This window comes from Pygocentrus nattereri, chromosome 21 (assembly GCF_015220715.1).
Source record: "Pygocentrus nattereri isolate fPygNat1 chromosome 21, fPygNat1.pri, whole genome shotgun sequence".
In the NCBI taxonomy this organism is placed as follows: Eukaryota; Metazoa; Chordata; class Actinopteri; order Characiformes; family Serrasalmidae; genus Pygocentrus; species Pygocentrus nattereri.
The window spans coordinates 3,641,837-3,655,000 of record NC_051231.1 but is presented as its reverse complement, the minus strand read 5'-3'; the positions used below and the strand labels follow the sequence as shown (position 1 = coordinate 3,655,000).

Here is a 13,164-nt window from a genome sequence, read left to right as displayed (position 1 = left end):
GGTTTAAAAATGACCGTAATCAGACAGACGCTTAGATACGACCTCCCATTCAAACTAACTGCTGACACTTTAATTGCAAATTACTACAGAAGAACAGAAAGCTGAAGAAGTGATGCTGGGTTACTGAAATGCCTGCTTTTGGTCATTTTACTTCACTTATAAGCCGAGACAAATAAATATCAATATTATAATTACATATTTTGTAAGTACTGTAATCCATTCCACATTACTGTACCCCACTACAGTGTAGTATACTGACCTCCACTAGAGTATTACACTGTACTGTACTCCACTAGAGTATTACACTGTACTCCACTAGAGTATTACACTGTACTGTACTCCACTAGAGTATTACACTGCACTGTACTCCACTAGAGTATTACACTGTACTGTACTCCACTAGAGTATTACACTGCACTGTACTCCACTAGAGTATTAGACTGTACTCCACTAGAGTATTACACTGTACTGTACTCCACTAGAGTATTACACTGCAATGTACTCCACTAGTGTATTACACTGTACTCCACTAGAGTATTACACTGCAATGTACTCCACTAGAGTATTACACTGTACTGTACTCCACTAGTGTATTACACTGCACTGTACTCCACTAGTGTATTATACTGCACTGTACTCCACTAGTGTATTACACTGCACTGTACTCCACTAGAGTATTACACTGTACTGTACTCCACTAGAGTATTACACTGCAATGTACTCCACTAGTGTATTACACTGTACTCCACTAGAGTATTACACTGCAATGTACTCCACTAGAGTATTACACTGTACTGTACTCCACTAGTGTATTACACTGCACTGTACTCCACTAGTGTATTATACTGCACTGTACTCCACTAGTGTATTACACTGCACTGTACTCCACTAGAGTATTACACTCTACTGTACTCCACTAGTGTATTACACTGTACTCCACTAGTGTATTACACTGTACTCCACTAGAGTATTACACTGTACTGTACTCCACTAGTGTATTACACTGTACTCCACTAGAGTATTACACTGTACTGTACTCCACTAGTGTATTACACTGTACTGTACTCCACTAGTGTATTACACTGCACTCCACTAGAGTATTACACTGTACTGTACTCCACTAGAGTATTACACTGTACTGTACTCCACTAGTGTATTACACTGCACTGTACTCCACTAGAGTATTACACTGTACTGTACTCCACTAGTGTATTACACTGCACTGTACTCCACTAGTGTATTACACTGTACTCCACTAGAGTATTACACTGTACTGTACTCCACTAGTGTATTACACTGTACTCCACTAGAGTATTACACTGTACTGTACTCCACTAGTGTATTACACTGTACTGTACTCCACTAGTGTATTACACTGCACTCCACTAGAGTATTACACTGTACTGTACTCCACTAGAGTATTACACTGTACTGTACTCCACTAGTGTATTACACTGTACTGTACTCCACTAGTGTATTACACTGCAATGTACTCCACTAGTGTATTACACTGTACTGTACTCCACTAGTGTATTACACTGTACTGTACTCCACTAGTGTATTACACTGCAATGTACTCCACTAGAGTATTACACTGTACTGTACTCCACTAGAGTATTACACTGTACTGTACTCCACTAGAGTATTAGACTGTACTCCACTAGAGTATTAGACTGTACTCCACTAGAGTATTACACTGTACTGTACTCCACTAGTGTATTACACTGCAATGTACTCCACTAGTGTATTACACTGTACTGTACTCCACTAGTGTATTACACTGTACTGTACTCCACTAGTGTATTACACTGCAATGTACTCCACTAGAGTATTACACTGTACTGTACTCCACTAGAGTATTACACTGTACTGTACTCCACTAGAGTATTAGACTGTACTCCACTAGAGTATTAGACTGTACTCCACTAGAGTATTACACTGTACTGTACTCCACTAGAGTATTACACTGCAATGTACTCCACTAGTGTATTACACTGTACTCCACTAGAGTATTACACTGTACTGTACTCCACTAGTGTATTACACTCTACTGTACTCCACTAGAGTATTACACTCTACTGTACTCCACTAGAGTATTACACTCTACTGTACTCCACTAGAGTATTACACTGTACTCCACTAGAGTATTACACTGTACTCCACTAGAGTATTACACTCTACTGTACTCCACTAGAGTATTACACTCTACTGTACTCCACTAGAGTATTACACTGTACTGTACTCCACTAGAGTATTACACTGCAATGTACTCCACTAGTGTATTACACTGTACTCCACTAGAGTATTACACTGCAATGTACTCCACTAGAGTATTACACTGTACTGTACTCCACTAGTGTATTACACTGCACTGTACTCCACTAGAGTATTACACTGTACTGTACTCCACTAGAGTATTACACTGTACTGTACTCCACTAGAGTATTAGACTGTACTCCACTAGAGTATTACACTGTACTCCACTAGAGTATTACACTGTACTGTACTCCACTAGAGTATTACACTGTACTGTACTCCACTAGTGTATTACACTGTACTCCACTAGAGTATTACACTGTACTGTACTCCACTAGTGTATTACACTCTACTGTACTCCACTAGAGTATTACACTGTACTGTACTCCACTAGAGTATTACACTCTACTGTACTCCACTAGTGTATTACACTGTACTCCACTAGTGTATTACACTGTACTCCACTAGAGTATTACACTGTACTCCACTAGAGTATTACACTCTACTGTACTCCACTAGAGTATTACACTCTACTGTACTCCACTAGTGTATTACACTGTACTCCACTAGAGTATTACACTCTACTGTACTCCACTAGAGTATTACACTCTACTGTACTCCACTAGTGTATTACACTCTACTGTACTCCACTAGTGTATTACACTGTACTCCACTAGAGTATTACACTGTACTCCACTAGTGTATTACACTGTACTGTACTCCACTAGTGTATTACACTGTACTGTACTCCACTAGAGTATTACACTGTACTCCACTAGAGTATTACACTCTACTGTACTCCACTAGTGTATTACACTGTACTCCACTAGTGTATTACACTGTACTCCACTAGTGTATTACACTGTACTGTACTCCACTAGAGTATTACACTGTACTCCACTAGAGTATTACACTGTACTCCACTAGAGTATTACACTGTACTGTACTCCACTAGAGTATTACACTGTACTCCACTAGAGTATTACACTCTACTGTACTCCACTAGTGTATTACACTGTACTCCACTAGAGTATTACACTCTACTGTACTCCACTAGAGCATTACACTGTACTCCACTAGATTATTACACTGTACTCCACTAGAGTATTACACTGTACTGTACTCCACTAGTGTATTACACTGTACTGTACTCCACTAGTGTATTACACTGTACTGTACTCCACTAGTGTATTACACTGTACTTCACTAGAGTATTACACTCTACTGTACTCCACTAGTGTATTACACTCTACTGTACTCCACTAGAGTATTACACTCTACTGTACTCCACTAGAGTATTACACTCTACTGTACTCCACTAGAGCATTACACTGTACTCCACTAGAGTATTACACTGTACTGTACTCCACTAGTGTATTACACTGCAAGGTACTCCACTAGAGTATTACACTCCACTCCACTAACAGTACAGTAGAGCACTCCACTAACAGTAGAGCACTAAGACAAAGCTCGGCTACAGCGCCTGCTTCTTACTCGGTTTACTTCATTTATAACCTAGGACAAATAAATAAATAATAATATAATTACACGTGTTATAAGCGTGTATTGACATGAAAAATATCGGACACGGGCTGCAGCTAAGCTAATGCTACCGCGCGCTGTTAAAGCAGTGAAATGCGAGCACTTCGGCCTTTAAACACGCCGGTAAACGCCAGCCGCGTGTTTAAATGCGGTTTGGGGCCATTCGCTGCAGAGTATAGAGACCAGGCCGCCCAGAGAGCAGAGCTGGGAGGCGGGCTGGAGCGCTAGCGTTAGCAGGCCGGCGCTGGGCTAAAGGAGCGGGAGACAAAGCCGTTCCGGCGGTAAAGGATACGATGGGCTGCACCATCACCTTCTGCACCTTCTGCCCCTGTCCTCTGTACGCCATCTCCGCTAAACGCAGCGCCAGGTGCTCCTCCTGCTGCCGGTCTTCTCAAATAAACCCGATTATTACTCGCCGCGGCCACGAAGTCCTCACGTTGGAGAAACGGCGACGGCGGAAACCAGAAAGAGTGGCGTTTATTACCGCAGCGCCGCTCAGCGAGCGGGAGGAGCAAGTACCGAGAAACACAGACCAAAAGTCCAGGAGGTTCGGCTGGATCTGATGCAACCAATCAGGGTATATAACATTTAATATGTTTTTTTAGGTATATTGAGTCATTTTAGACTTGTGGCAATGTGTGGCAGTAATAATAAACCCTTTACATGTAAAAAAAAAAAGTAATTATAAAGACTTTTATTATGAAATTCCAGGATTTAGTTGGTAAAACGGTATTTTGACCGGTTTTCTGTGCCTTCTAGTGTATAAAAACGCCAATAGGACACGCTGGAGATGACGGCCTACAGAACGGACTTTGTACCGGAATACGGAAAAAAGCTTTTCGAGTTTTGACGAATGAGCGTGAACGTCGCGAATCGTAAAATAATAAAACACCCGCGGGTTTCCGCAGAGAAAGAGCGCGACAGGGCAGACCGACGACATGAGCCGTAGACGGAAAATTGAAGCGACACATACAGTTTAAAGACCAACAGAACTGCGATGGATTTGGACCAATGAAAAGAAGAGGTGGGCGGAGTTGGATCAGGTCCGGCTCCACCCCTTGGGCCTGTGGTTCTGCAGGGGGTAGTTGTGTGTGGGGTGGAATGGTGTGGCTGAAAACGGCGCTGCGCTGCGGCCGCATGGACCTGCAGAGAAACGGTAATCAGACACGTTTACACTGTGACGTCCGCCTGCAGTTCCTCCGGCTTTATATGTTCTGCATAGTTTATGTGCTGCTACTGAAACGCTGCACTTTCCCTCCGGGATCAATAAAGTTCATTCGTTCATTCGTTTGTTCTTTCTTCCTTCCTTTCTTCCTTTCTTTCTTTCTTGCTTCCTTCATTTCTTTCTTTCTTTCTTTCTTTCTTTCTTGCTTCCTTAATTTCTTTCTTCCTTTCTTTCTTTCTTTCTTTCTTTCTTTCTTGCTTGCTTCCTTAATTTCTTTCTTCCTTTCTTTCTTTCTTTCTTTCTTGCTTCCTTTCTTTCTTTCTTTCTTTCTTTCTTTCTTTCTTTCTTTCTTGCTTCCTTCATTTCTTTCTTCCTTTCTTTCTTTCTTTCTTTCTTTCTTTCTTTCTTTCTTTCTTGCTTCCTTAATTTCTTTCTTCCTTTCTTTCTTTCTTTCTTTCTTTCTTTCTTTCTTTCTTTCTTGCTTCCTTTCTTTCTTTCTTGCTTTATTGCTTACTTACTTTCTTTCTTTCTTTCTTTCTTTCTTTCTTTCTTTCTTTCTTTCTTTCTTGCTTGCTTCCTTAATTTCTTTCTTTCTTTCTTTCTTGCTTCCTTAATTTCTTTCTTCCTTTCTTTCTTTCTTCCTTTCTTCCTTCCTTTCTTTCTTTCTTTCTTTCTTTCTTTCTTTCTTTCTTTCTTGCTTCCTTCATTTCTTTCTTCCTTCCTTTCTTTCTTTCTTTCTTTCTTTCTTTCTTTCTTTCTTTCTTTCTTTCTTGCTTCCTTAATTTCTTTCTTCCTTTCTTTCTTTCTTTCTTTCTTTCTTTCTTGCTTCCTTAATTTCTTTCTTCCTTCCTTCCTTTCTTTCTTTCTTTCTTTCTTTCTTTCTTTCTTTCTTTCTTTCTTGCTTGCTTGCTTCCTTAATTTCTTTCTTCCTTTCTTTCTTTCTTTCTTTCTTTCTTGCTTCCTTAATTTCTTTCTTCCTTTCTTTCTTTCTTCCTTTCTTCCTTCCTTTCTTTCTTTCTTTCTTTCTTTCTTCCTTTCTTTCTTTCTTGCTTCCTTAATTTCTTTCTTCCTTTCTTTCTTTCTTCCTTCCTTTCTTTCTTTCTTTCTTTCTTTCTTGCTTCCTTCATTTCTTTCTTCCTTCCTTTCTTTCTTTCTTTCTTTCTTTCTTTCTTTCTTTCTTTCTTTCTTTCTTGCTTCCTTAATTTCTTTCTTCCTTTCTTTCTTTCTTTCTTTCTTTCTTGCTTCCTTAATTTCTTTCTTCCTTTCTTCCTTTCTTTCTTTCTTTCTTTCTTGCTTGCTTGCTTCCTTAATTTCTTTCTTCCTTTCTTTCTTTCTTTCTTGCTTCCTTAATTTCTTTCTTCCTTTCTTTCTTTCTTCCTTTCTTCCTTCCTTTCTTTCTTTCTTTCTTTCTTCCTTTCTTTCTTTCTTGCTTCCTTAATTTCTTTCTTCCTTTCTTTCTTTCTTCCTTTCTTTCTTTCTTTCTTTCTTTCTTTCTTTCTTGCTTCCTTCATTTCTTTCTTCCTTCCTTTCTTTCTTTCTTTCTTTCTTGCTTCCTTAATTTCTTTCTTCCTTTCTTTCTTTCTTTCTTTCTTTCTTGCTTCCTTAATTTCTTTCTTCCTTTCTTCCTTTCTTTCTTTCTTTCTTTCTTTCTTTCTTGCTTGCTTGCTTCCTTAATTTCTTTCTTCCTTTCTTTCTTTCTTTCTTTCTTTCTTGCTTCCTTAATTTCTTTCTTCCTTTCTTTCTTTCTTCCTTTCTTTCTTTCTTTCTTTCTTTCTTTCTTTCTTCCTTTCTTCAGATTTTAAATGCAGAAGGATTTTTATTTCGGAAAGTAAACTTTATTAGAAACAAATGAGAGACATTATATATATATATATATATATATATATATATATATATATATATATATATATATATATATATATATATATAATGACACATTATAATATTACATAACATAATATTATACATTATAATAACATATTCTACAAAACGCATTACGTGAACGCGACCGTTGCCCGCGTCATCACTGTTGTGTGCACACCGTGTGACGCAGTGCGCATGTCACCTGTTGGTCAGTGTGGTGCTGTTGAGAGGCGCTCAGAGGTAAGAAAGCGTTCCAGCGTTTAGAGAAATAAGCCGAAAATATGGGCAGATACGACGATGCAAACACACGGAGCTCCCGAGGATCGTCTTACCTTTTTAACCGGGACGAAATGTCCGCGTTTAATGCTAAAATCCACCCACGAGCTGACGTTGAATAGCAGCCGAGCTAGGCTAAGCTAACTAGCCGCCTCTGTTGTTGTTGATTAATCTCGGCGTCTGTCGGCTTCCCGAGCCAGTTAGGCGCTTCGCACGACAGCGAACCACAGTTCAGCCGTAAAGGCTTCATATCAGTGCACTACCTGGCTCTATATCGACCCAGTCCGAGCCGTTTTATGTGCGGCATGGGCTGATTTTGCTGGGTAACATCACACAGCTTTCCTGGCCAGCGATACTACTAGCAGTGATGTAGTTAAGTCACAGCGATGGGATTAAACAGTAAGGCACCTCAGAGTTTTCTGATAGTGCTTCTGATCCACATTTCACCGGTTTCCAGCCGGATAGAGTAGCTACTACACGGTCACCTTGCTTAGGGGACCACATTGTTGACTGCCAGTGGACAGTGACAGTGCCAGCAGCCCTTTTGTGTAGTTAAACACTGGGCGTCAGCAGCCTGGCTACATCGTTCCTGTGTTGGGTTTCCATTTGGTAACTGACCGTGGAGCCAGTGCTGAACATGGACAAGTACAAGCTGGTGTCATGCAAAAGTAATACATGCCTGAGACCTGATGTTTCTTCTGAAGCAGAACCGAAGGCACTCAGGATGCTGCGGTTGCGGTGCAAGGCCAAGAATGGGACCCATCTGATGCAAGGCCTCACGCACCAGTCCTGCGTTCAGGAGCTGAAAGACAAGGTAGAGGAACTGACCGGCATACCATGCGATGTGCAGAAGATCATGGTGGGCTACCCTCCCTCCAGCTTGGATCTCCGCAATGGAGATGCCCATCTGAAGGACTACCCTATAAAATCAGGTGAGGTTTTCGTGTTGGTGGAAGACTCATCCTTATCGTTATAGGACGCAGGAGGAAGCTCGGTTGTTTTTTACACGTTGTGTTAATAAGGAATGAATAGCGGCAGTAATCTGTGGAGATGATTCAGTTATCCAGCCCTGCACCAGAATTGGGTTATGGAATGTGGTTTCCGGTTCTGTGGCATCAGTCTTGTGCTTGGAATATAATAAGGAACCTATATTAGTCATTGACTGTAAACGAGTTCAGTTGACTGGTGGTTCAAAATACAATTTAGTTCCTCGTCGTTTGTCTTTCTAAAGTGTTAAAGTAAAATTTTCTTATTATTACCCCTCGCATACACCGATATGTGCTCTATAGGAGCACTTTGTAGAGTCCATCTGTTTCTCTGCATACACCAGAAATAATGGTGTGTTAGTACCTGCTCTGTGAGGGTCCATGGGGGTCCTGACCACTGAAGAACAGGGTAACAGAGTATCAGAGAAACAGATGGACTACAGTCTGTAACTGTAGAACTACAGAGTGCAGCTATACAGTAAGTGGAGCTGATAAGATGGACAATGAGTGTAGAAACAAGGAGGTGGTCAGAATGTTATGCGAGGGGTGATAAGAACAAAATTTTACTTTAATACTGAGTGTTTTCCACATACAGCTTGTTCTAAAAGAACTGAACTGAGTTCTGTTAAAGTGAGCCTGGAAGGGAACCAACTGCAGATGACCTCACAGTGTAAGTGAACTATAAAGAGGACTCTGTTTCCTTCCTGGTCCTTTGAGGTCTCAGACCACAACTCTATTTGTACTCAGACCCCTTTCACAGCACGGTGAGCACAGTGGGCAGCGTTCTCTGATAAATCTGACCCATCAGGTGGTGAGAGGAACCCTCAGACCTGCTGCTCTCCTGTCACGTTGGGTTCCGTTTTCGGCTGTGCTCGTCACTGAGCTCCACTAGGAGAAACTCATTCAGTTTGCTGTTAATATCTCACGTTTATATGTCAGGGCTGCTGTCTTGTGGCAGATCACAGACAGGCTGTATCCTGTGTAGAACCATATCAATGATCCTCGGTGGTCTGTTTTTGCCTGCTGAAATGCTGAAGACTGGCTGTGTGTACGATGAGCCTCAAGATCTTCACCATAAAGTAGAGCTCAAGCGCACTGGGCTGTTTTGATTTCACAACGTACAAATCATTCAAGCCATGAAAAGAAACTTCAAATGAACCGGTTAGAGGGGTCTGAGTTTGTTTGGCATGTTCACATATGCAGAAGAAACCATGACTCAGCGTCCAGACGCTGAAGCCCTTATTGTCCATGTTGTACTACTGTGTCAAAAACCTCCTCCACTTTGATGTTTGTATTCATAAACATAATTATGAATTGAAACATTGTGAGGTCAGATATTTACACAGCTGTTTTTATGCTCTCTGGCAGGAGACACTCTGATTGTAGAAGAAGAAAAGAACAAACCAAAAGCTCAGACTAATGCTGCTGTAACAAAGGGCCCGCGCCTGGACTCCACCCCTGTCTTGGAGCGCCGCGTGGTTCCTGCCGACAACTCTTGCCTCTTTACCAGTGTTAACTATGTGGTGGAAGGGGGGGTGTACGACCCAGCCTGCGCACCAGAGATGCGTGGCCTCATCGCCCAGATTGTGGCCAGCGACCCGGCCGCCTACTCGGAGGCAGTGCTGGGCAAAAGCAACGAGGAATACTGCGCTTGGATCCGGCGTGACGACACGTGGGGCGGTGCCATCGAGGTGTCTATCCTGTCCAAGTTCTACCAGTGTGAGATTTGTGTAGTGGACACGCAGACTGTGCGCGTGGACCGCTTCGGCGAGGACGCAGGCTACCAAAAACGCGTCTTGCTCATTTACGATGGCATCCACTACGACCCACTGCAGAGAGTGACGCCCGGCTCGGACGTCCCGCCACAGACTATCTTCTCCACGACCGACGACATCATTCTGGCGCAGGCGTTGGAGCTGGCGGACGAGGCGCGGCGCAAGCGGCAGTACACGGACGTCAACCGCTTTGCGCTGCGCTGCATGGTGTGCCAGACCGGTCTGGTGGGACAGAAGGAGGCGAGGGAGCACGCCAAGGAGACGGGCCACACCAACTTCGGCGAGGTGTAGAAGTTCGCTTTGGATCACCTCTAACTTGCTTCCCACTGCCACCTCCCAGCATACGTTTTGCCCCCTCTCACTGTCTCACAGCTGTGTGTCTCAGCTTGGTGCCGTTTTCTACCTCACAATGTGTTTCTCCCCATCTCCCAACTTTTCAGTATTAATTACGACTTTGGTTAACACTGGATTTAGAGGTTCCTGAGGTTTAAGCATTACGTTTTCGTGTGTATCAGCACAGTATTGTTTAAAAACACCTTTTTATTTCGATATGTAGCAGTTGTGTTCGTTGCCTAAGGAGAGGAGTGAGCCTTTCTCCAAACCAAAACGGAAAAAAGAAATGCCTTCTTTATCCATGCTTTAAACTTGCAACACCACTGCATAGTAGATGGCATCGTTGCATTGGCGTGGTCCCCCCCATTTTTAAGGATACATTGCACATTTTCAGAACAACTGATGGCACTACATGGTCACTGGCTCAGTAATAACTGTTACTTGAAGTAGCTGCAGAGATCAAGCATTTGGTGAGGAGTATTCTGTAGTAGTTTTTAAACTGGCAGCTTCACATTTTAAGTATTTTGAAAGGCATTGGTTGTAGAGCTTAGTTAGGGCTTACAAAAGAGTGGAGTTTTTGGTAGAGAATAACAAATGGTGCTGATTGTGGACTCACTTATACATTAAATAGCATAGTCTTGTGGATTTTCTGTTTGTAATAGCACTGTTTTTATTGTTTGTACAACTGGCCATGCAACACTTTTATGCAAGCGGCTGTGGAATTTTTGTAATGACGAATTAACGCAGCAGTGGCGAGTTTTTCTTTCCTTCGGTGGAGAATCGTGTCATATCGAACTTTGTTGAAATGCTGTTTGGAAACACTGGGGCAAACCATGATGACTTCTTGGCTTAGTTCATGAAACAGTCAGAGTGGGTCAACGATAACACAGAATGTATTGTAATGCTGGTGATAAATAACCATGAAAGCCCAGTACATCTGCAGTCAGGTACTGTCCTCACAACACAATGCTTTATAAGTTATTTTAGCATTTTATTAGAAATTGTGCCACTGTGAGGCCAAAGGAAATATGATCATGTCCTTTTTTTGGCCAGATTTGAAAATGATGTTAAGCTATATGCGCTTTCTTGTCATTAATGTGAGATTTAAACTGAATTACTTAGTAGAGATCTAACAGAAGTTGGTAAGTGGGCCTGAGGAACTGCATGCTGTAATGGTTACACCAGAAATAAAGGTTAAATTGATACACCTGCTTGTTTTCTTCACCACGCAAGAAACGTTTTGGTGTTTATTATTATTGTTAAAAGCCGGCATTACAGATGAACAGCAGTATACGAACCAAGTTTGGCTGGCGTTTACATCCACTGTCGTGTGCTATCAGCTACCTCGCTAATGAATCCCATTCAGATAACTAGGATTTAAGTCCCCACCAATTTACAGGGATTAAAGTAGTGTTATTTTAAGAAACCTTTTACCTTTAGTAATAGGCTTGCCAAGGCTTTTAATCAACAGCCTGCCAGGAAAAATAACTCTGCTAAAGGGAAACGTACGAGAGCAGCCAGGTAAACATCATCATTCCTATTGCTTAATCCTTATCAAGTCAAACGCCCTTGGCTGAATCTCAAATGGAACCTTGAATCCCAACATAGTGCAAACTATATCCAATAGGGAGCTCCAATATTTGGGACTCAGGCTCCAAGTTTAATTGGCTCTTTCCACCCTACATCACACACAAAGTAATGGCTTCTACATCCAAATATTGCACCAAAAGTCCATTTGGGAGTCTCACATGTGGACCCCTGCTCCCCACACTGTGCATGACAGCCATGAAACATTGGATTCTGCACCCAAATCCTAAAAGCCTAGTAGAATACAACGCCGTACAGCCAAAGCAAGAAAACGTTAGGCTGCCCAGGCACGACAAACAGTTCAGTACCAGCGTTACAGCATATATTAATGCGTCACGTATTAAAGATAAAGAAATGACTGCATTTTTATCAATCAGATGTCTTGAACTCGAACAAAAGGTCTCTCATCTACCTCTTCTGGGAAGCCGCTGAGGACTTTGTCTCAGGCTGAGTCTCAAATGAAACGGTGCTCCCTACTCCCTTATGTAGTGCCCTATATAAAGCATGAAATAACAGCCAGGCGACATCTGTGGGTTTACACCGACATGCAGACTTGATGTGGGTCGTTCTACAGAAACGTCCAGTTTTCAGTCTGGTTATAGGATTTACTGGTGTTACTGATCGTCACTGGTGTTACTCATAATAAACGTCACACCAGAGGCGGCTACAGAGCATCAAACCACACGCTGTCAATCAAGGAACATCCACTAAAATATGGAATTTAATCCATTCGTTTTCACAGTTTCCTCAGAATAAAGTCGGTCACGCCAGTGACGTCAGCTAGAAGCTTCATATGAGATCAGGAGCTGAATGAGAAGATGTCTGAGCACTGAGAGACGCAGTGGACTCACCATGAGCTTTTCTCCATAGATCCTCAGAAAACAGGTCAAAGGAGGCCGACATCATCGGCGTGACTTTTATTTCAACATAAGAGATTTTTTGTTACACGGTAACACCAGTGACACGACTCCTGGGGAACATTCATTATATATTTTATCATATTTATTTGGCTTTTGTTTCCTTTGTCATTTAATTTATATATTCCATAGTCATGTATAGATTATTGTAGTTAAAATGGCAGAAAAACTTTTTTTTTCTTTAAAATACGGCCTCCAGCTTCACACACGACTGTGGGGACGAGCTCTTCTGTGATGCTGGGAATTCTATATGATGGATTTAAAAACCAATATTGATAAATTGAGGCTCAAGACGGTGTAACTGTTAAAATAACATTGTTTTATTTTAAAATATGAATAAATTGTAACCCTACCATGTTTTTCACGTGTAATATATCTGTAACAGCTAGGGACACAATGGACGTATCTGTAGAATGACCCGTATGCACAACGCAGAGAAAGTGCACAGGGCTTGTTTTGCCTCA

The 13,164-nt window shown here is 41.7% G+C and overlaps 2 protein-coding genes across 4 annotated transcripts in view; one reads left to right on the top strand and one right to left on the bottom strand.

Annotated features, from left to right (window-relative positions):
- The window catches only part of snrpe (small nuclear ribonucleoprotein polypeptide E), a 9,157-nt gene extending 4,877 nt beyond the window's left edge, over positions 1 to 4,280 (bottom strand). The window contains exon 1 of the mRNA XM_017716567.2: positions 4,091 to 4,280. Coding sequence (XP_017572056.1) covers positions 4,091 to 4,144 — 54 coding nt within the window. The 5' untranslated portion in view covers positions 4,145 to 4,280. The remainder of the gene's footprint in view (positions 1 to 4,090) is intronic.
- Positions 4,281 to 4,736: 456 nt separating this feature from the next.
- Positions 4,737 to 11,401, top strand: yod1 (YOD1 deubiquitinase). 3 transcript variants are annotated; one of them, XM_037532392.1, is made up of 3 exons: positions 4,737 to 4,954; positions 7,810 to 8,034; positions 9,457 to 11,401. In XM_037532392.1, exons 1-3 carry the CDS (start codon positions 4,810 to 4,812, stop codon positions 10,152 to 10,154), a joined length of 1,068 nt encoding a protein of 355 aa, XP_037388289.1. In that variant the 5' UTR covers positions 4,737 to 4,809; the 3' UTR covers positions 10,155 to 11,401. The 3 variants fall into 3 exon arrangements, with proteins under 3 accessions (XP_037388289.1, XP_017572054.1, XP_017572055.1); XM_017716565.1 differs by lacking the exon at positions 4,737 to 4,954 and adding an exon at positions 6,983 to 7,066; XM_017716566.1 differs by lacking the exon at positions 4,737 to 4,954 and adding an exon at positions 6,985 to 7,066 and having other exon boundaries at positions 7,807 to 8,034.
- The last annotated feature ends 1,763 nt before the right edge of the window (positions 11,402 to 13,164 follow it).

Excerpts from the sequence above, each read along its gene's own strand:
- yod1 (XM_037532392.1), top strand. The coding sequence starts at position 4,810 with ATGAAAAGAAGAGGTGGGCGGAGTTGGATCAGGTCCGGCTCCACCCCT. Across the intron at positions 4,955-7,809 it reads CATGGACCTGCAGAGAAACG|AACCGAAGGCACTCAGGATG; the intron begins GTAATCAGACAC and ends CTTCTGAAGCAG. Across the intron at positions 8,035-9,456 it reads GGACTACCCTATAAAATCAG|GAGACACTCTGATTGTAGAA; the intron begins GTGAGGTTTTCG and ends GCTCTCTGGCAG.